The 24,488-nt window shown below is 37.1% G+C and overlaps 1 protein-coding gene across 2 annotated transcripts in view; it reads right to left on the bottom strand.

Moving 5' to 3' along the window:
• The window catches only part of LOC114939923 (solute carrier family 23 member 2), an 89,903-nt gene that overhangs the window by 5,620 nt on the left and 59,795 nt on the right, over window positions 1–24,488 (bottom strand). For both annotated transcript variants that reach the window (XM_085487199.1, XM_085487200.1), the window contains exons 4-6: window positions 777–982; window positions 559–685; window positions 319–439 (exon numbers count right to left, since the gene is read on the bottom strand). In XM_085487199.1, coding sequence (XP_085343325.1) covers window positions 319–439; window positions 559–685; window positions 777–982 — 454 coding nt within the window. The remainder of the gene's footprint in view (window positions 1–318; window positions 440–558; window positions 686–776; window positions 983–24,488) is intronic.

The raw sequence follows: 24,488 nt of genomic DNA, 5'->3' as shown, positions 1-24,488 counted from the left end.
CAATAAATAGATTTATAATTTATTTAATTTTATATTTTGTCGATAAAAAAAACAACTAACTTCTCAAAGCAATCGTCGGAGTTCGGCCATCTGTTTAGGATCCTCTTAAGCAGAATTTATCAATGACAATAATGTTATATACATGCAAATGTGTGCGTGTAAAAATAAATAAAGTCTTATTAAGATTAATATATCATCATCTATGTCATGATAATGACTATCCCATGTAGTAAACTGACGTTATTAAAAGTCAAAATGACGTACGCTTGCTACCTGGGATTAATGTCAGCTACAAGATTTTCTTCGCTTTATACTTACCGGAAAGAGTTTAAATAATTCAAACCAGATAATTTTAAATCCTTGGTTTTTGCGATATATTGGAAACGGAAATAGCACATTAACCATTATTTGAGAGCATGTCGTCAGCAGTATTATTGTTCTAAAAATTTATGCAAGAGATAATTTTCGATGAATTGAATTGAATTGGTATCACAATATAATAGTCCATATAAAAAATTTTTAAGCTTTTTCGGAAATTATGAGACACATTATGTATACCCAGCTGCGATACCCCAGTGCTGAGACGCGGCGTCCGCTGCGTTTTCGAACAAGGACAGTCCAACCAATGAAACCGTTGGCACCATTGTCAACGGGGTTATAAACTTCAGTAAATATCCGACAATACCTAAACACAGTTATAATATCTCATCATATGTTAAAAAAATAAAAGCAAGAAAAAATTATGTACACATGATAGATTTGGCGATTAAAGTCACCTCCAAATCCAATAATCACTTGAAACAAAGCGGAAACGGCAATAGCCCCCGATAGTTCTCTCATTCGAATTTGCCACAGCTCAGTCCGATTCTCGTAAGACATCTGATTTAAGACTTCCGGCACAGGGCACTGCCACTGTGGCAGGTTCAATATCGCCAGAGTCGGCACCAAAAACGATATGGTGCCACCTTGCACCAATGGCAACCTAATGTAAAATACTTTTTTTGCATAAAATTTTCCAGGTAGCAATATGGTAGTCATTTTAATGTAATTTGAGTAAAAAATACTTTGCTATTTATTGGCTTATTATTATATTAATATTTTCCAAGTGTGAATCAACCAGTGTGAGCTGAATCAGTTGCACTTTTGCGACAATTTTAGTAATATTTTGTTTTGTATCGTATATAATAATATTGTGCAATAAGGTTCATTTTTCATTTAATAAGTAAAGAGACAAACGACTGTTGTTTTAATATACAAGGTGTCCCATTTTAATCTCCCCAGGCAAATATCTAAAAAAATATGGACGATACAAAAAAATATTTCAAATAAAAGTTGTTGGACTCGAAGGGAGACATAAGATAGTGCCATTGATTTGACCTCGTAAAGTCATTTAAAGATTACATGAAGGTCAACTTCAATTTCTTAACAGGAACTACTTATTTTTCATTTTGTACACCAATTGATTGGCTCATTATTCTGTGCATAAAAATATTAAGGTATGATTACTGAAAACTGAATATTTTACAAAATATTATATTTTACATTTTGTTATATGTCAAAAAATTGTTAACTTCAAATCTTTATAACTTAAAAAGTACTCCATAAAAAAATACTTTATTATAGGGTTTTGGGAAGCTCTTGAGTTAAGCTACAAGAATATGCAATGAAAAATAGGCGGTTCCATTTAAAAAACTGAAGTTGACTTTTACGTGATCTTCAAATGATTTTTCTTTTATTATATTACAAGCGACGACATGATGAACACAAGAGAAGCAAAAGGGAAATGCTATACATTCCAAATAAGCCACACAGCTGAGCTTCTCAGAATTTAAATAAAAGTATATATTAGAAATAGAATCTTGAATATACAGTATCTAATAAAATACAGTAACAACTTTTACAGCAGTAGCTCTCGCGCTCTTTTTTCTTATTATATTTTATATGTAGAAAGCGACATCTGACCGCTCTCTCTCTACTACTCGTATAGAGCAACATCTGCGCACTCTCTGCACCTCCCCTCGATTCAAGCCGAGTTTATTTCTGCAATCAGAGAAAGGTGTTTTCCTAAGGGACTTAGTCAGGCAATCAGCTACTTAATCCTTGAATGGTATTCCCACAAGTTCAATCTTCTTAGTCCATACGCATTTGCGAATATAATAGAATTTTACATCAATATGCTTAGACCTTTTAGTTTCGGAATTACAAGAAACGTAATTCCGAAACTAAAAGGTATGCAGCCCTGATTATCTTCGTGGATCTTCACTAGTAACATCGGATTAATCTTCAGGTCGGTTAATATCTTGATGAGCCAAGTTGCTTCCATAGATGCAGCAGCAGCAGTTCAGCCTCTGTAGTAGAACATGTAACAATCGATTGTTTCTTGCTACTCCACAAGACAGTATTTTTATAGAAAAAGGTAACTAGAAAAGGTAGAAAAAGATAACTGGTAGATTTTTTGTCGTCCAAGTCATTAGCCCAGTCAGAGTCGGCATAACCAAATAGAGGTATTTCAGCTGAGAGTTTATATACTAGCTTCATATCAGCCGTACCATTTAGATAACGTAGCACTCGTTTAAGATGTGAGAAATGTTCATCAGTAGCATTGTCTTTATATCTACATAGATAGATATCCAGTTGCGAAACATGTCAGGTTTTGTGCACAACATGAAGTACATAAGACTTCCAATAATTCCTTGTAGGAAGTTGAGTGACTTCAGCCTCATTAATGCGTTTTAATTTGCAGTTTATTTCCATCGGGGTGCTCGCAGTATTACAATTCTTCATACTAAACCTTTCCAAAATTCTTGATAAGTAGTCGGATTGGTCAATGGTTAATATGCCTTCTTTATTTTTAACTGTAATATTCATTCCCATGAAATGTTTCACCGCTCCGAGGTCCTTAATTTTAAATTCAGCTGATAGTCTTCGTTTGACAAGATTTATGACTTGAGAATCGTTGCCACATATAAGCATATCATCTACATACAGAATTAAGTAGATAAGAATTTTCTTACTTGACATTATGTAGACAAAAGTTAGCTTCCGATCGTTTAAAACCAAGAGTCACGATAAATTCGTGAAAACGATCGTTCCAGCATTTGGGACTCTGCTTCAAGCCGTACGTGGTGCTTTAGTGGATTCAGAAGTACTCGACTTACTTGAAGAAAAATATGACGAGGAGATCCGGACGGTCATTTTGTACAGAGAACACATCTCAATTACGCTGTGAACATTCAAGTCAATATTTAAGTCATTAGTGTGTCTTAAGTTTGTTTGTGGACTGTGCTCGTATATTCAGAGGTACATTACAAACATGGATCTCATCGAGTGCAGTGAATATAACCTTACGGTAACTCTCAAGAGAAGTTTTAAAAGTACGGGAGGCGTTTTCTCCTCTCCCTCCGTGCTCCTTGCCCATCATTTAGCCGGCTTTTTTCGAGGACATAAGTATTAAGACTAATAGCGAAAACTATTCATCCGACGAACATAAACTGGATCTAATCTTATCTTCTCTTCCTCTCTTTCCCGCTAAGTCCGAGGATACTGAAATGGACGCTGATGTGTCTGAGTCTGCAAGGGCTGTCGCTGATGCATCCGTAGATTCTCTCTCCTCTGATATTAATACGTTAAAATTTTTTTTTCCAGTCAATTGATCACCGACACTTCCACCTTTATTGCAAACAAGGATCTTCAGGGTAAGATTAGTAGTAATAAGCGCAAAGCAAGGCCTGTATTATTGCAGGTTCCTTCCTCTAAAAATAATAAAAGTGGCTTGGAAAACCCAGGCCGTAATCTCCCAACTTCTACTGACCCAGCTTTTTACCCTTGAATCCAATCCTACTAAAGATATCCCCATTAAATCTAACAGATACGATATCATTTCTCTTTAACGTAGTGATTCAAACAGTTGATAATTCTTCCCTTGATCCTATCTTTGTCGGACAGACATTATATTTATTTCTTAGGAAAGATATCTGCGAGATTAGAAAAATTGGTTTCTCTAAAATCAATATACAATTAAAATCTAGAGAGGTTGCAAATAGCTTTGTTACTAACTCAATATTTAAATCCAAGAACCTAAAAGCTATTGTTCCTCTATTTAGGACAAGCAGAAAAGGGATTATCCGCAATTTCCCTCTAAACTTGTCTGATGAAGACATCCGCAAGGGAATTGACAGTGATTCGATAACCATTTCTGTAAAAAGACTGAATCGCAGGAATAAAAAGTATCTGAGCCACCTGTCAAGCGTAACTCAGGTGATGAAGTCCTGGAAATAATCTGACTCTCTCTAAAACTATTCTAGTAACTTTTAAAGGACAACTCCTCCTAAGGTATTTATTCTTGTATAGAATTAGATATAATGTTGAGCCCTTTGTCACAAAAACTTCTATGTGCTATTCTTGTCTTCGCTTTGGCCATTTAAAAATGCAATGCAAAGGCCATCCCAGATGTAATTTCTGTGGTGAAAAGGAACACGAAAATCCTTCAGAATATTCCAAGAGAGAAGGTCTCTATTTTTTATTAACTGTAAAGGGCCACATGAGGCCACAAGCTCTAACTGCCTAGAATACATTCTCCAAAGGAGAATCAGAGAACCGGCTGCATTTGATGATATTTCTTTAGTCAAAGTCAGAATTAAAATTAGAAATATCATGTCAACTTATTCACACTCCTTAAATTCTCTTAATAATTTCAACAAATTCTCTTTGCTTAATTTCGTTTCCCCTCCTCAATTCCATATCTTCCACTTCTCTCCAAATACTCACTTCTCATATACTTCACCTTATTCTAATATATCCTATGCGCAAGTCCTGCGTAATAACAATCCTAGCCTTTCTCCTATCAATAGTAACAACAATGATAACTTTAACTTTAATTTTAACTCCCCTTTATCTCAGTCTCCCACTCTTTCTAACATCTCCTTTTCTTTCCCTTCGGTCTCTCCTAAATTTTCCTCCTTTTTCAAAAAAATTCTTCCTTTTTTTCTTCAAATTCTAATATAACCACCCCTTTCCCTTCCTCTCCCCCACCCCATGTTCCAAAAAATCATAAACTCCACTCACATATCTCCTCTTCCATCCCTTCTTCTTCCGATCACTCCTCTCCTTCACTCTCTTCTTGCAATAACTCTTATAGAGTCAACACCGACTTTCTTTTAATATCTCCTAATGGAAGATTTCCTTTTTCGTTTCCTTCAAAAAATGGTATTTACTATAAACAAGGAAATAATAATCATTATTCACACTCTCTCTTCTCGCAATTCGCGTCTTCCCCTACAAACCTTTATGCCCCTTCTCCCCTGTTTCCGCAATCAAACAGAGAATTAGTTAGTCAAATAATAAGAATAGTCGACATTATTATGGAAAAAATAGAAGAACCCTTCCTCAAGCTTGTGGGTCTGTACGATTCCATTTTTGAAATTCTTAGCTTACTTATACAATCAATTGGCTCACTCTCTCCTTTACGCATTCCATCCCATAATGAACCATAGAACAATCATCCTATTAGCGACACTCTTAAAATATTGCAATTCCATTGTCATTCCATTGTCAATAAAATAGACTTATCATATTCTCGGTTTTATGGCTTTGACATTATAACCTTATCTGAAACTTGGCTTTGTAACAGAAATCAAATTCATATTCGTGATTTCACTATTTTACGTGTTGATTCACAAATTAATAAGAGCGGTGGTCTACTGATTGCTCTCTGCAAGTCTATTCAATACTCCTTTCTTAAAGACACTCCCTATATTAACAATAAACTTGAAAGAATGGGCGTCATTATCCACTTAAAATATATGAACCTTGCTATCATTTTAATTTATAGACATCCTAATAAATCTCTCTCTCTCTCACTCTCTCTCTCTATCTCTCTCTTCTTCCAGTGGAGAAGACGTGTCAAACATCGTTCTGCAAAAGTGATAAATTTTAAGTGGTTAAATAGTAAGGGAGAGTGGTGAAAAAGTAACGAAGTAATAGTTACATGGACCGGGAATAGACATGAGTGTTATCTAATCGGAATATGCTTATTTGTGAGCAGGAGAGATAGATTTTTTTTATAAAGAATCGAGATTTCGCGCGACACGTAGACATTAAAGGTGGGCATAAAAGTGCTGACGTGAGAATTTGGACAGGTGACTGACCGTCTATGCTGCTATAAACAGTTCCGGCTGGTAATTATCGATATGAACGATGAATATGACGAGTATCGATGCTCGGCATGTAAAAAGGCAATAAAAAGTCAAGTGGTGGCATGCAAGTCGTGTGTTAAGCTTTTTTACTATCCAGGATGTGTAAGTAAGCATAAAATTTATGATAAAAATTACGAGCTGGTGTCGTGTTTTGGCCCATTTGAGAAATTCACAACTGAAAGTGAAGCAGATATGAAAAAGACATCGACCGTGGCGGGGAGTAGCAGGGGCAGACTAGGATCTACAGGATTTACGGGTTCGCTTAAGGCATCTAGCAGTGGAAATAGAACATCAAAAGTGAGTGGATCAACGAGTATTGATGTAAAAATAGATTGGCTTGTTGTTTGGGAAAGATTAAATTTCCGTGATCCCCGCGCGCCTTCGGTATACGCTCCTGAGAGCTCTGTGTAGTTGTGTACACCGATAGATTGTTATCGTGTTCGCTCGGGCGAAAAGCCGAATTCGGAGCGAGTTTCCGCGTTTTTCGGGAAGAGCGATGTAGCACGAAGAGACAGTCTTGTACGAGCCGACCGGTAAACACGTGCACAAATTCAAAATCTCTGGAGAACACTCATATCCAAGAGACAAATAAAGATTGCTTGTACTTAATTAGACTAAAGAGAGACAAGTCCTGCTATCCATCCTTGCTTATCGACGCAGTCCACAAGTAAGAACTAGGGGAAAATTAAAAAAAAAAAAAAATTCTCAACAACAAAAAAAACATGGTCCTTCGAGCCGGATCTGTGTCGAGAAATTAACGGATGGATTCAATCAAGATACACGTGCAATCAGTGCAACTACTCCAAGCGAGCAATTCACAATTTGCGCTACATTTCGAGTAGGATCCCAGTGGCAGCTCCATTCTAAGCATCTTATGAGGGTCGAATTTCAAGGCCGTTACGCAGTTTCTAAGGGAAAAATCCAATACGAGACGATTCAATTCGCCGGTAAATTGGCGCATCAAGAAATTTCCGTACAAGAAGAAAGTATTTCGACTCACCGTATATACATTCTACATTCCAACACCGTGTTTACCTTCCAAGGTCGAGCTCTGCGAGACAATAGATCGAAATGGAAAAAGCTATATCTGCGTTCGATACGAATTTACGTTATTTAACAAACTCAATAACGAATTTCCATAAGCTTGGAGTTGATAATCAAACTTATGCCATCACTAAGGGACGATTTCAACTCTTGCAAAATTACTGGAATAAATGCCAGGAGAATGCCGCTATCATTGAGACAGAAGCAACAGACGCAGACGCGGAACAGCTTCCTTTCTTCAAGAACAAGCTGCTAGACAAGGCGGAGGTCTACATGCAAGCCTACGACTTCTTTCAAGAAAAACTCGAGGCATTCAACGTCGCTTCAATTTCCATTCCCGTACCAACGAGGCTCACAACGACGCCCACCAACGAGATCCGATTACCGAAAATCAACTTGCCTTCTTTCTCCGGTAATGTAATCGAGTGGCTAACCTTTCGCGATTTGTTTCTTGCTCTCGTTAAAAATCGCAGCTCCATATTGCAAGTCGAGAAATTGCAATATTTGTTATCTGAGGTTACTGGCGACGCTGCTAAGTTGATTTCCCATCTTTCTCTAACCGATAGTAATTTCGATGTTGCATGGAAGGAGCTCACGAATCGTTACGAAAATCAACGCGTTATTATTGACGCATATTTCAAACGTTTATTTTCCATTCTTACTGTTTCGTCTAACGATTTGTTCGGGTTAAAACAATTACGCTCCAATTCATCGGAATCGATAAATGCTCTGCGTGCCTTGAAATGTCCTGTAGATGAATGGAATATGATTTTAGTCTACATTCTTGTATAAAAACTAGACAAATTGTCGAGAAAAGATTGGGAAGTCAGCTTAGGTTCAGAGAGGAGATATCCTACGATGGAAAAATTATATGCGTTTCTAAATCACACAAGATCGTTCGCTTGAGGCTGTATCCAAGGACGGCGATAACTTGAAGTCCGTAAACGTAAACTCATCCGAAAAGAGTTCCGGTGCTCGTTCAATTCCAAATGCGGTACGAAAAAATAATATAGTTCGTTCTTACCATACAAACTCTACAAATACGTGCGCTCTTTGTTCCGAAACACATCGTTTAATGCATTGCGAAAAATTTCAAGCGTTAAGCATTTCGCATCGACTAGAGTTTGTTCAAAAAAATAATATATGCAAAAATTGTTTGACTAAAGGTCATTACGTTTCTAATTGCTGTAGTTCCTTTACTTGTTTAAAATGTAAAAGACAGCATCATACTTTATTACACGAGGATTCAAGGTCAAGTTTAACTACAACAACAGACTCTGGAAAATGCGATGACGCGTCCAACGTACATTCACACGTGAACGCGGGAGTTAAACCCGTGCTCCTGGCTACCGCACGCGTTTGTATAGGATCCGAAAACGGTCGATATGTTTACACGCAAGCACTTATCGATCAAGGTTCCGATGCCACATTCATTTCGTCACGAGTCGCTCAAATGTTGAGAGCTCGCTTAATTTCAACACGCGTGAAGGTATCTGGCATCGGTGACACTACATCTAATTACGTTCAACATGCCGTTTCTATTTCTATAAGCGCGACTAATGAAAATGATACGATTCTTCATACCAAGGCATTGGTCATTCCAAAAATTACAGCGTACATTCCACCTTATTTCCAATTACAAGAGATTCCGTTTCTTTCCAAATTGAATCTAGCCGATCCAAATCCAAGCTCAAATGATGCAATCGAAGTACTTCTCGGTGCCGAATTATACGGTTCAATTTTGATAAGTGGTTTAATGAAAGCTTCTAACGATGCTACACGTGCACAAGAAACTATATTCGGGTGAATCATTTCAGGTTCTATTTCAAAACAAAAGGATAGTCAAAGAATTCACGTTCACCAAGCAACTTCTGGCAATCTCGATTTCGAACTCCGACGTTTTTGGGAGCTGAAAGAAATTCCAACGACACATGTTCTCTCCGAGGAAAATCTTCGTTGCAACTTACATTTTCAAGAGACACATATGCGCGATTCTTCAGGGCGCTATGTTGTCCGTTTACCATTCAAGTCTGGTTCTCCGATAAAAATCGGCGAATCAAGGTGAGTAGCTACGCGTTTCCTCGCGCAACTAGAGCGACGTTTAGCCAATTCTCGTGAAGTTTCAAGGCAATACGTCGACTTTCTTAACGAGTATGAAGAGCTCGGACATATGCAAAAAATCGAAAACGTGCAATACTTCTTCCAACTGACGTTTCTACCTCATCATTCAGTTATTCGCGAGGACAATACTACCACCAAAGTGTAGTGTTTAATGCCTCGGCAAATACCTCGAATAACACTTCCTTAAATGATCATTTTATGATTAAGTTACAAGCCGATCTTACGGCGATTATTCTTCAATGGCGTTTATACAAATACGTTTTTTCAGCTGATATTCAGCAAATGTTTCGACAAATACAGGTTTATTTAGACGATCGCCAATATCAATTGATATTGTGGCGTACGACTCCGAACGAACCAGCCCATACTTATTCATTAAATATTGTTACTTATAGTACTGCCTGCGCACCTTATCTCGCCCAACGCGTGCTCAAACAACTTTCAATCGACGAGAGTTCGCGTTTTCCACTAGCTCAAGCAATTTTGCAAAATGAAATATACGTTGATGATGTCCTATCTGGCGGCGATGATAAACCGTCTACGATTAAAAAGCGCGACCAATTAATCTCCTGTTTGGGAAGCGCAGGCATTCATCTCAAAAAATGGGCCAGCAACGATTTTGAAATTCTACAGGATATAAATCCTGCGAATCACGGTCTAGCAAGTTCCAAGCCTTTCCAAGAAGGTGAACAATTAAAAATACTCGGTATTCATTGGACACCTTGCGATGATAACTTCTCCTTTGAAATAAGATTCCGTTCACCAGCTACCGACATTTCGAAACAAAAAATCCTTTCTACGATAGCAAAAATATTCGATCCCCTCGGATGGTTGTCTCCGATCACGATATCTCAAAATTCTACTGCAAAAACTGGAAATTTTTCTACGGATGGGATGATATTCTTCCTGCGGAAATAACAACCGAATGGAATGCTTTTTGCGAGAAAATGTTACACTTGAAGACTCTGCAAATTCCTCATTGGTTAGGCTTCGAGCGTAACATTCAGTGCTTAAATTTGCACGGCTTTTGCGACGCTTCGTCTAAAGCCTATGCATCGGTAGTCTATTCAAAAATTGTCACAAACTCGGGCGACAGTCATGTTCGACTTCTCATGTCAAAAACCAAGGTCGCTCCGATTAAAACGATTTTGATTCCACGACTCGAGCTCTGTGCGGCTCAGCTGCTAGCTCGCTGTAATTCGTTTACTATTGACGCGATGAAATTGCAAAACATTCCTGTGTTTTGCTGGAGTGACTCGACTATTGTGTTAGCATGGTTACAAAAGGCTCCATCAGATTTAAAAGTATTCGTACCTAACAGAGTGTCTTCTATTCAAACGAAGCTTCCTATGGCGACATGGCTACATGTGCCAACAGAGGATAATTCCGCGGATCGCGCATCGCGCGGCATAAATCCAGCTCAGCTAACGCTTTCAAGTTCCTGGTGGAACGGCCCGGCATGGCTAAAATTTAACGAGGAAAATTGGCCAGTTCAATCAACGATAAGTTGCAACGAAGATGATTCCGAATTAAAAGCTTCAAATTCAGTCCACTCGCATCATTCAAATCAAACGGAACCTTTTGAATTATTCGATCATATCTCCACGTGGCCGCGCTTACTACGTGTTACCGCATACGTCCTTCGATTCAAGTTTTGAACGAGAATCCCAGATGTTGCTCAATTTTTTTCTGTTTTGCAAGTCGATGAAATAAAAACCGCGCACAAATTCTGGATTAAACAGATGCAAACGGAATATTTTTCAAAAGAAATCGTCGCGTTCAAATCCAATTTAAGAGTACCAGTTCGATTCTACATTCATTCTCTTGATCCTTTTCTTGATCCCTCCGGTATCTTACGCGTGGGTGGTCGACTTCAAATGTCTGACCTTTCATATGATCGTAAGTTTTCGATTTTACTTCCAAAACATCAACTTTCTAAGCTCATTATCGATCAAATTCATAACACCCTTCACGGCGGCGTACAATTAATGCTTTGCACATTGCGAGAACAATATTGGATTTTGGGGGCGCGAAGCATGGTAAAAAGTTGTATCTGCAATTGCGTGACATGTACTCAGCATTGCGTCATAACCGGCGTACAATTTATGTCCGACCTTCCTACATTTAGAGTAACTCCGTCCCGTCCATTTTGCCATACGGGACTTGATTACGCCGGCCCCTTCGCAATTCGAGACGCTTCCGGCCGCGAACGTAAGTCGCACAAAACATATATCTCGCTATTTGTTTGTCTCGCTACACGAGTTATACACTTAGAGCTCGTTCATGATTATTCCACGGCTGCGTTTCTCGCATCTTTCGAATGGTTCGTAGCGCGTCGTGGCATTCCATCCGATCTATATTCCGACAACGCGACTACCTATCAAGGCGCGGATCGCGAACTTGTTACAGCGATCCGACAGACTCAAGCCGACGTAGACCTGCAGACGAATTTCGCGTCAAAGCCAGTTCAATGGCATTTCATTCCGCCTTCTGCCCCTCATTTTGGGGGCATGTGGGAGGCAGGTGTTAAAAGTGTTAAGCACCATTTGCGCCGTATTCTTGGGCCCTGCACACCTACGGTCGAAGAGTTTACCACTCTTTTATGTAACATCGAAGCATGTTTAAATTCGCCCGATCGCCCCACTTTATGACGATGTAAATTCTTGCAATGCGCTTACACCAGGGCATTTTTTAATTGGTAGTGCCATTAAATCAATTCCAAGTCCGAGTGTCTTATATATCTCCGAGTCACGACTCGATCAATGGCAATTAATACGTGCGAAATACGAGCAATTTTGGAAATTATGGAGTCTTGACTACTTGAACACCTTGCAGCAGCGTTTCAAATGGCAGAATCGATCTGATGAATTTCGCATAAACGATATTGTTCTAATAAAAAATCCGAATTTACCTCCCTGCAGATGGGAGCTTGCGAGAATAATCGAATGTAAGCCTGACAAGGATGGCTTGGCGAATTGCTCAGGTCAAGACCGCGTCTTCTACTTTTGTACGACCTATTGTTAAACTGTAAATTGCCGGTAAGTCCGGACGGTTCAGCGTAATCTAAATTCTATATGTTGTCTCCAATGATTGCAGTTCAATGTGTAAGGATTTATCGCGTACTGTCATTTGAATCCCTTGGCGATTCAACCCGAGGGGTATGTTTGGGATAGATTAAATTTCCGTGATCCCCGCGCGCCTTCGGTATATGCTCCTGAGAGCTCTGTGTAGTTGTGTACACTGATAGATTGTTATCGCGTTCGCTCGGGCGAAGAGCCGAATTTGGAGCGAGTTTCCGCGTTTTTCGGGAAGAGCGATGTAGCACGAAGAGACAGTCTTGTACGACGAGCCGACCGGTAAACACGTGCACGAATTCAAAACCTCTGGAGAACACTCATATCCAAGAGACAAATAAAGATTGCTTGTACTTAATTAGACTAAAGAGAGACAAGTCCTGCTATCCATCCTTGCTTATCGACGCAGTCCACAAGTGAGAACTAGGGGAAAGTTAAAAAAAAAAAAAAATTCTCAACGACAAAAAAAAAACACTTGTGAAGACTGTGAAAGCAATAAAAGACGAAACCGCATGTAAGCAGGAAATTAAAATGATGGACAAGGAAATAGTTCGAGAAGAATTTGGATGCATTAAACAAGAACTAGAAGACTTGAGAAGAATGATGCAAGGAGGAGTGTGTGGACCAGCAGGAGGAACTCAGAAAAAGTTATAGTGAAGCAATTAAAGAGAAGAAAAAAGAAAATATTATAATTGTCAAACCCAAGGTGCAATAGGAAAGTGAAGCAACAAAAAACTAATAAAAGAAAAGGTAAATATCAAGAATATGGTTATGGGAATAACGAAGCTAAAAAAAAGGAAGTAAGGGAACAGTGATTCTCGGCTGTGAGACTGGAGAAAAATGGAAAAATTAAAGGCAACAGTGCAAGCCCAGTTGGGCGAGAATTTCAAAGTTACTGAGTCACCGCGGATGAAATCTAAAATAAAAATTGTCAATATTGGCGAGGAAGAAATAAAATTGAATAATGATAATTTAATAGATACGATTAAAAAGCAGAACAAAATTAATGTGAAAAATAAAGGAATTTATATGCGGATAGTGAAGAAAATAGTTAAAAAGAAAAAGAATAATAAAAATCAATCCGGAAGAAAAGAAAAGAATGGTATCGTAATAATTGAAGCAGATGAAGGGACTCATGAAGTAATGTTGAGCAAAGGGAACCTGAATGTAGGATGGAGAAAGTGTCCTGCATTCAATCGCATGGTGATTTCGTGAGACTTCTCGAGGATATAATAGAAGAATTAATAATACGAGGAGAATGTATAGTAATAGAAGACTTTAACATAGATATTATGTTAGATTCGTTTTATACAAAGAAGTTGCAAACGACAATGTTAAACTTGAGCATGAAACAATATGTAAATAAATCGACGAGAATTACGAAAGATAGAACAATTATAGATTTAATTTACGCTAATAATAAAATAGGAGTGCAAGTAATTCATGAACCTAAAATAACGGACCATGCGTGGTTAAAAGTTGATCTTAATGCGAATAAAATTAGTAATAAATACAGAGAATTTAGTGCTAGGATTTTTAAAGAGTTTAATGTAGACGAATTTATTAATTTAGTGGAAAATAAATTAGAAAAAAGCCAGGATATGAATGTCAGTGCAAGAGCGAAAAAACTTGTTGATAATATAGTAGACGCGTTGGACGCTACAGCACCTAGGAACAAATTTAGAATACCAAAAATATGGGAAGGGAAAAAGTAGTTTTTGGATGAAATAAGAGAAGCAGCGGTTAAAAGGGATGAGGCATACAATAAAGCGTTGTATGATAATACGGAAAAAATTACAGTTTAAAATGGAAAGAAATGCAGTGATTAAACTAATCAGGACAATAAAAAAAAATATTATAAAAATATAATAGATTATAACAAGGGAAATCCGACATCTATGTGGAAAACCTTGAAGAGAGGTATATCGGTTTGTTAAGATGTCTGGATAGCTCAGTTGGAAAGAGCAGTCGCCCGGTAAGCAAAAGGTCTTGGGTTCGATTCCCGATTCAGCCGACTTTTTCGGACCGATATATTTTTCTCGTCTTCATCAATTTAGGAGGGAAAGGGGAAAGAGAAATTCAAATTTCAATTTCGAGATTGTTTCTCAACTTGGCGAATGGCTAAGCATTAGCCTCGCACAGCGTATATTCTTTTTATCTTTGTTATTAGTATTCGAGCGATCTTATTAATTTACCTTGTTAAAATAGTGTGTTCTATAGTCATAAAAGAAAAAGAAGAAGACTTGCTTGAAGTCGTCACAGGAGATTGAGTATAAACAGGAACCTCATTATCATTTTCCTCTTTTTCATCGACTTCAATTGTATCACCAAAACGGTATTCACTAAACTTGACGTCACGAGACTAAATCAATTTACGAGTGTCAGAATTCCAGAGACGATAACCATTTGGACTATAGCCAATCATGATACATGTTACTGTGTATCCAACTTAAGACGTCTGTCTCTCTTTTTGGTACTAACGCATAATTATAGTAGCTAAACACTTATGCTTTGATAAATCCGGTATATGTCCATACCAAGCTTCGTATGGAGTCTTATTTGGAATAGTTTTTGTAGGTGTGCGATTTGTCAAATAGGTGGCAGTCAACACAGCTTCGCCCCATAATTCCTTGGGTAATCTGGATTCAATTAGCATTGACTTGGCACGTTCTAATATAGTTCTATTCATTCTTTCTGATACTCTATTAAGTTGTGGTTTATACGGTGTGGTGTATTTTAATATCACACTTATAATTGCATAGAGACTTCATCTCATTTAAGCTGTAATCTTCACCATTACCACAGCGTAGTCTGGAAATCTTGTAACTAAAGTGAGCTTCTGCCATCGACTTATATTCCTTGAAGCAATTTATGGCTTCATTTTTATTCTTTAATAATACGTAGTAGTCATGTGTGTGAAATCGTCGATAAAGGTACAGAAATATCTCTTGCCATTATAACTGGTAACATTTGACGGTCCACAAATATTTGAATGTACTAGTGTAAGTGGTCTCTTGGCACGAACTCTGGTTTTATTGGCAGTTTAATTTGTTTTGTTTTGACGCAGTTTTCACAAAAATCCAGATCTTCAAACTTGTAGTCGATTTCTTCGACCAGTTTTTTTGTGATTAAATTACACATATTTTGATGTCCCAAATGACCAAGTCTTCTATGCTATAACATGGTCAATTTCATTTTATGATGATCCGTAGCATTCGCAACAACCTCAGATTTATGCATTTGTAGATAGTAGGGACTTCCTTTTAATTCACCTACTCTAATTAGTTTTCCTTTCATGAAAATTTTTGCTTGACTCTTTGTAAATACTATGGCTCCTTATTTTTGGTCAATTTTGCTAACGTATATTAAGTTTTGGCGTAATGAGCATACATAACATCCTCCAGGACTCCAGACTTCTCCCGCCCATTAACCAATAGATTCATAGGTATGTGTCCAACTTTGACGGTATACATTGATTCACTATCCTTAGCTATACCAATAGGAATTGGGGAATCTAAATTATGTGAAAGAAGCGAATCATTATTGACAATGTTAGTAGTGCAACCCAAGGTCCGTAGATGAACGACGGGAGGGGAAGTAAGGTCATCGCATTCATATTTCAGCATTTGGGCCCCAAAATGGCGCCGCCAATCCAGCCACCGGATAACTGCAACTACAGTTTTTTTCACTAACACTTTGTACGACACACGCCGACATACAACACACATAATTTCGTGGCCCAAAAATTGCGGCTCATGCGAGGACCTTCCTTCCCCTCCCGTCGTTCATCTATGGACCTTGATGCAACTTGAATCTATTATGCTTTCAGATTTTATACATGACTTCTTACATGATGATGTTGAAAATACGAATAATTTGTCAGGATTTATTTGTGTTACCTGTATTTGCTTGTTGTTTGGTAGGTTTCTTTTTTTGTGATTTTGCTTCTGCATTTATTCGCTTTCTGACCTGGTTTTCCACATTTAAAACACGTTACCTTAGTTTGTGCTTCAAAGCAGAATAGCGCAGTAAAAGCCCATATGTTGGGCCCATAACCTCTTATTATATTACAAGCGACAACGTGATGAACACAAGGGAAGCAAAAGGAAAATGCTATATACTCTAAATGAATCACACAGCTGAGCTTCTCAGAATTTAAATAAATGTATATTTTAGAAATAGAACCTTGAAAATATAGTATCTAATAAAATGCAGTAACAACTTCTATGTAGTGCTCTTTTCTCTTATTATATTTTATATGTAGAGAGTGACATCTGACCGCTCTCTCTCTACTACTCGTATAGAGCGACATTTAAGTACTCTCTACATTTTCAAGTCAAGTCGATGGCACAATCTTATATCCCCCTTCGAATCAAACAACTTTTATTTGGATATTCAAGATTTTCATCCGGATTCGGTTGCTGGCTGTTGAACGGAGAGGACGTGTCAGTCCCGCGTTCCATTGCCTTATCAGTGAAGTGCCGTATATTATTATATTTTTTTTAGTGCTTCGCTTTAATCTATATATCTTTTGCTTTGACCAAATCTTTTATACTTTGACAAAGTGCATGACTGCCGACACTATCTTTTTGACGCAAGATCTATATTTTTTGAAGCCACATTTCTGCCGCCATTAACTCTTTTTTTTCTCCTTTTTTTCTTTGTAAAGTTGCTTTTCTCTATACTCTAGAATGTCCATTCATGACCCGGAAGGGTCTACCTCCTCTCAAACCACTCCTGTAATTCTTGACACTGCTAAAAAAACTATTATTTCGCATGCCTCCTTATCGAATGACGAAAAATCTCTGAATTTTATTTCATCTACTTTCTCTCCTTTCTCCAAATTTGGTGACGATGATGAGATGGAATTCCGGAATGACGATGATGATGCATTTAATAACTATGTAAATATTAACAATAACAATTCTTTCCCGCAGGCTGCTGATTCTCCTCTTGCTATCTCTCCCCCTCTCTGTAACGGTTCTGCATAACCTTCCAAATCAATAAACTTTCATAAACAGCTCTCTTAAACCATCGGCAAGAAAAAAACGCAAAGCTGGGGAATCCACAAAAAATTTTCAGCAAGTAAGCAAAATAACACACCATCGAGTGAATCCGACGTCCTTGAGAGAGATCCTCTACTTTTGAAAACAACTATATCCTTTTTTCAGTCAAAATAAATATGATGCCAAAGCTCAAGGCTCTTTCGATGTTTTCATTCAGCCTTCTCAGCCACAAATATCTATTGATCTTATCACAATTGGTCGTATTATCTCTCCGATTTACAGAAATAATATCATTGAGATCAAGAAATCTGGTTATTCTAGAATTGTACAATTCAAAACTAGAAGTGCTGCTAATAATATTTTTACTAATTCTGTCTTAAAGTCAAAAAATTATAACGTATTCATTCCTTCTTTTAGAATATTGAGAAGAGGCATTATTCGCAATGTACCTTTGGACCTTTCTGACGACGAGATTCTATAAAATATCGATTCCACAGTTTCGATCACCTCGGTCAAGCGATTGAACAGAAAGCTGAGACAACCAAGTGATTCTCAGGAAGTCTCTAAGAACACTTCGCAGAGCGCTAAGTCTAGTCTTGTATTATCCAAGACAATTTTTCTAACCCTCAAAGGCCAAAATCTATTTTTATCTATATTTTTATATAGAATCAGGTATGCTGTAGATCCTTTTATTTCTAAAACTTCTCTTTGCTACTCTTGCTTTCGCTTTGGCCACCTGAAATTGCAATGCAAGGGACATCCTCGTTACACTGTGGAGAGAAAACCCACGAGCAAAACTCTCTATGTTCTAAAGAAGGGGATCCCCCATCTTGTATCAATTGCAAGAGTGCGCATAAGGTCTGCAGTGTCTATGTCTCCAAAAGAAAAATTAGAGAGCTGGCCGCATTCAAAAATATTACTTTGTCCGAGGCCAGAAAATTTACTCGTGGTAGCGTGGCAGCTTCCATTCCACCGCATAACAATAATGAATTCCCTCCTTTGGAATCCTTTTCTGTTACACATTCTCATTCTGGTCTACATAACTTTTATGCTCCCTTGGCTTCTCTCTTCTCTCATAGAACATATTCTCAATCAGTAGTATCTTCTTCTCCTCCTGCTCCTTCTTCCTCTTCTTTTCGTAGATCCGGTCTACCACTAATAAAAAAAAAACTCAAACCTCGCCTTCTAGTCATTCTCGCGACCCAGTATCTAAAAAAACCTCTTTCTCAACACAACGTCGACTCTCTCTCTTAATAGCTTCTAATGGAAGATATCCTTCTTTGCCTTCTGACAACAATTCAAGGTTCAATCCCTTTTCTCCTTCCTCTTACTCCTTTCTTCCTTCCACTTCATCCTGCTCCATCAATTCTCCATTCTCCTTCCCTTCTCTTTCCGACCAAAGCGCTATAATTTTTGATATCCTTATGAATAAACTTGCTCCTTTTTTAAAGCTTCTTGGGATCTATAACAAAGCTTCTTGGCTCATTTCTCCATTCCCTTAGCTCTCCTATCATCCTTCCTAATTCCTCGAATTCCTCTCCCTTACATGAATAGTCTTGCCTCCGCCTCTGACTCTCTCCCTTCATATTGCTTCTTAAAAATTCTTCAATAGAACTGCCACTCGCTCACTAATAAAATCGATCTTCTCAATTCTTTTTTCTCTAATTATGACATTCTCGTGTTATCAGAGACCTGGCTATATTCAGACCTTTCATTTCAATTCGCGATTTTAATATTTTTCGAGTTGATTCTTTGATTTTGAATTCAGATAGCTTGCTGCTTACTATCCGCAAACGTATTCCCTATACCTTCACTCTCACTCCTTTTAACTTAGACAACAAAATAGAACTTATGCTAATTATTATTCACTATGAATCTTTTAATCTAACCATTGTTTCTATTTATTGTCCTCATTGCTCCCTTTCTGGTCAAGATTACGATTCCCTTTTCCTTCTGTGGATTCTTCTCTTACTGCTTACTCATTAGTGACTTTAATGCGCACCATCAAGAGTGGAGCTGCGATAGAGCCGACGCTGAGGGCAAAAATATTTTATCCTCTTCTTTGAAACATTCCTTTTTCTTTCTTAATGACGGTTCCGGTACCTTTATGATCCGCCCCTGTCATTCAAAGTCCGCTATAGATCTGTCATTTATTTTTCCACCTCTCATTGGAATGTGTGATTGGAATGCTCTCTCCGACACCCATTTCAGTGATCATTATCCGATCGAAATTTCTCTTAATCATTCTTTGGAGAGACTCTTTCTTTTCTCATAGAATTAAACTCTCTTCGGATGATAGGAAACTTTTTATTTCCAATCTACTGAGTAGTGTTAATTATCTCAAGGAAACTTTAACTGCTTCTGAACACGATCCTCTGAGCATGTATGAAAGTTTTGTCCAGCATGTCAAGTTTAATATTCCTCAAAAACATCCCAAAAAAATTAAAAATAGCAATAACAATAACAACAACAATAATAAATGTCCCTCTTCCTCTTCTACTCCTCCTTTTAAAAGATCCTCCTGCCTCGCGCCTTGGTGGAATGAGACTTGTCAACAAGCGGTTGATCTGAGGCGTGAACTTCTTTCTGCTTATAAGAGAACTCCTTCGTTTGACAACTTCCTTGCCTTCAAAAAATAGGAGTAATACGAAATCTAAAAATTTGCTCTTTACCGGGGCTTGATCAGCTTGACTATAACATAATTTCATCCCTTCCTGAAGAATATCGTTCCTTTTTATTTAAAATATATAATAAACTTCTTTTATCTGGCTCTTTTCCTTCCTCTTGGAATCATTCCTTGATATTTCTTATTCCCAAAAGCTCTCCCGGCAAATTCCGTCTTATTTCTTTAACTTTGTGCATGCTCAAGGTTCTGGAGAAGCTTATTTTAATTCGACTTGAATGGTGATTCTTCCTCTCTCTCACAAGTAAACCTACGGAAGTGTCACTCTCCGATTTTTTTGAAATTTGGATATGTTATAATACATGAAAACTAAGGGACACGTATTTTTTTAACAGCGGAAAAACATATTTAGAGAGTGAAACAATTCCCCCCCTCTCCCCTCCAAAATAGGGAGTAAAATGGAAAAATTGCGATATCTTTAAGATCAGTGAAGCGATTTTAATGATTTTTGGTATGAAAGAATCTCTTAATAGAAGACGAAAATCGGCCTAGATATGTTGGAGAGGGAGTGAAAATTAGGGGGCCAACTATCCCTAAAGTGACATATTTTTTGCTGCAAGAAATCAGTTTTGATCTAATCGAAGTGAAATCTATTAAAACTTCAAAAGGAAAGCTAATTAAGGAACACGTATTTTTTTTTTTTATAAATATTTTGAGAATAAACAACCCCTATATTGCCGCGCTCGTTTGACATTGCGCATGAAACTATATTTTTGAACTGTTCGATCTTTTTAATATATTGGTTTTTGAAGTCGCTGAATCCGAATCTGAAATCAGATTTTCAAAATTCAATATGGCGGATCCAATATGGCGGACGAAAATTCGAAAAATTACTTGAATAGACAGTAACTCGATATGCGACTTTCAAAATACAATAAAATCAACTTTTGACATTTATTGTTAGTTATGTGAAGTAAATTAAACATGTTAAAAATATTAATTGTTTATAACCGCCGGCGTTAGCGTTACTCAAGATGTACCGCGCGCGGTCGGATTTACATCTCTTCGAGATGCTTGATTAGAGTGAGTCTCCTTGCCTCTCACTATTTTCTGTAAGTGTGTCAGAACACGATTCATTGTTATAACGCTTATGTACAGGTAATAAAAGGTTTTTTTTATTTCAATTTTATTATTTTTTTTGTCGTTTTAATTTTATTTTTTTGTCAGATATGAAAATATTTTTATCGGCTCTCTGTATTAATAATAATATAACTATGATGTTAAAATCGGTCCTTTCTGGGCTGAATAGGTTAGTTGGTAAGAGCAGTCGCCCGGAAAGTGAAAGACGCGGGTTTGATTCCCGCTTCACCGATTTTTCGGATTTATATTTTTCTCGTTTTTTTTCCATATGTAAGTTCGAGGTTAATTAATATATGGAACATAGTAATCTCAAACCGAGATACAGTTCCGAAAAATTAATTTTCGCGCTTCGGTGCTATTGGCCGATTTTAACATCATAGTTATATTTTTATTTTTTTGTGTTTTTATTTCATTTATTTTTTTATTATTACTGTTATTTTATAAATGGCTGATTTGACGATTAAATCATTTTTTGAAAGTTTTGCATATATAATATTCGTTAAAAAATGTATTATGCACAAAGATTTTTGCACCAAGCACACTTCTTATTACTACACACACACATTGCAGAATCCGTAAGATGTCTCACAATTTTTAAAACAGAAATCAACGGGGTTATCAAATTTTAACGGTTTTTCTTTTATATACCCACTTTTATACCATGAGTATTTAATGAGATTTTGAAATCGAGGAGAAGCAAACTGATTATGTATCAGCGATTGCAGTTTAATGCCGTTATTTCGATGGTTTATATCATATTGATAGTTGTGTAAAATGACATCTGAAAAATACCTAATAAAATTCTTCCAAGGTCGAAAGGATTTAATTGTCAAACGATTGACAAAGCCCAGCGTAGAGCACTTCGTTATTGCGTGGGGGGTAGGTGTTCAACCCTTTCAAATGTGCTGTATTCAGAGACCGGAATCAGTCCAATGAGACAGAGGATGGTCTTCCTCGCTTCAAAATTTATTATCAAATTCTCCGCTCTTTCTTTTAATTCTCTAATTGACAAGTTTTTTTATCCTTCGAGATTTTTTCGAATAGAAATAAGTAGTATAGTGGGCACTATGGCCCGTCAAAACAAACCCCCACCACCGACCCGTCTGGCGCCGTGTCTTATCTTATCTTTCCCCCACCACCGGCGTCTGGTTTTTCCGAGTGTGGGTGTAGGGGGAGAGGGTGTTGGGGGAAAAAAAATGTCGACTGGCCCCGAAAGGTGGGGATGAGAATTTTTTTATTTTTTTTTTATTTTTCTGATTTCCTCTGGATTTGAACCTGGGGCCTTCGTGTTTCCGAGCAGGGTCCTAGTATGTTGAGCTAAACGAGATCTTACTAGTCTAAGGATTAGATGAGGTATTTAAGCTAAAGTTGCGTAGGGTACGGTATGGGGGGTTCGGGTATACGTATGGCAAGGATAGCTCGTCGAATCAAATGGTCGATATTGGACGGGGTGGGGTAAAAACAGTTCGGGTATACGTATGGCAAGGATAGCTCGTCGAATCAAATGGTCGATATTAGACGGGGTGGGGTAAAAACATTTTGACCAAGAAAAGCGTCATGCGGTCGACCGGGGATCGGTGGCAGGTAGTAACTGACAATGCCGTAGGGTAATAAAAAAAGAACACGCAAATATTTGTACTGGCGAGCATTCCGACTCGTGTCACGATAAAAAAATAATGCATCATCGTAGATTAGAAAGAATGCTTATTGTTGAAAAGATGTCAGATAAAATTTTATTTTAAAATAACTCGCTGCTTAATGAAGGTAAACAGAAACATGGATGTTGAGGAAATTTCTGGAAAGAGGAAGTGAAAGAAAATTGAACAATGGTTTTAAAAGTACAAATATGATTTATATTTAAAATATTTTTACAGAACAAAATTATTCACAAACATTTCAAGAAAATATTCGTCGAATAATTATTAAAATTTACGTTTTGATATAATTGTATGTACAATTTGTTCGAAATAAAGTGAAATTATTTCTAAAAATGTTATCTCAAAGTATCGAGAAATGTTAAATCTTTCAGTTGGGTACGTACATTACGTTCTATTTCCTTACTGTTACCTCTGATCGTGAGTTTCACGATACTGTTATTAATGCTACCGTTGACAGAAAGATTTAACTGTATTTCGTTAATTAAATATCGAGCACATTCGTTGACATTAGTTGAAATAAAATTTTGACGATTTAAATTAGCGTTCACACAATCAACTATATTTTCTACACCTTGAAAAGTCGTTCTCTGCATGACTATCGCAATGTTGTAAGTTTTATGTTTCTTCGCCTTCGGACCGTTTTCGTTCGTATCCTCCACAGTCTCGGAAGAAAGATCTTCTTGCTCGTTTTCACGATATGTTATTAGTATGGCTCTAGCACCATATGCGGTAGTGAAATTTACAATTATCTTGTTAAAGATGATCGAGCTCAAATTAATTTTATCACCGTTTAAGTAGCTCGACATCGTTTCCATGTTTTCTTGAAATTTTTGCCACGATTCCATGTCGAAGCAAATCCCTACAGCTCCGTGAGATGTTAATTTAACAGCAGGCAGAAAATCCAGTTCGACGTTGTCTTCCGTCATAAGACCCACTTGAATTTTCTTCGTGTAGGATGAATTCAATCCGTATGTTGTTGACAGCAACATACGTGGTTGTTGCTCGATTTTCTTAAGATTGTTCATGGTAGTTGCTACCGCGTAGAAAATCAAAGATATAATAATCAAAGACACGAAAAAATCGAAAAATCGAGAACTTTTTACTAACAAACTTTTTTACTAACGAACTTGAAAGTCCGGACGATGAAAGACGAGTGAGCGAAGATTTTCAAGAAAATTTATAAGAAGGAAGATAAAATAGAAAAGTGGTAGAGAGAAAATGTATGCGTAGATAAATAAAAATTATGAGGAAGGGATTTTTTAAACAATATAAATAATATAATTTTTAATGTGGAAAAGGAATTTTTTAAACAATAAAGCGATAGGGAGAAAATGCATGCGTAGTATAATAAAAATTATGTGGAAGGGGAATTTTTTAAACAATATAAACGATATAATTATTAATGTGGAAGGGGAATTTTTTAAACAATATAAATGATATAATTTTAAATCTGACTTCAGAGAAAATATAAAATTCCTATCGCTATCGAGAAAAGATACTTGAAAATTCCTCATCTTGATTTCTATAAACTTTTTGTAACTAAGTAAATAACGTCCTAGATTAAATATTTTCTGTATCTAAGTAAATATTACCATATATATATATATATATATATAAAACATGGGTAA

The sequence above is a fragment of the Nylanderia fulva genome, unplaced genomic scaffold (genome assembly GCF_048542155.1).
Source record: "Nylanderia fulva isolate GAGA-0341 unplaced genomic scaffold, ASM4854215v1 Scaffold51, whole genome shotgun sequence".
Taxonomy (NCBI): domain Eukaryota; kingdom Metazoa; phylum Arthropoda; class Insecta; order Hymenoptera; family Formicidae; genus Nylanderia; species Nylanderia fulva.
The sequence above is the reverse complement of the archived record's forward strand: the minus strand, read 5'-3'. Positions and strand labels throughout refer to the sequence as shown.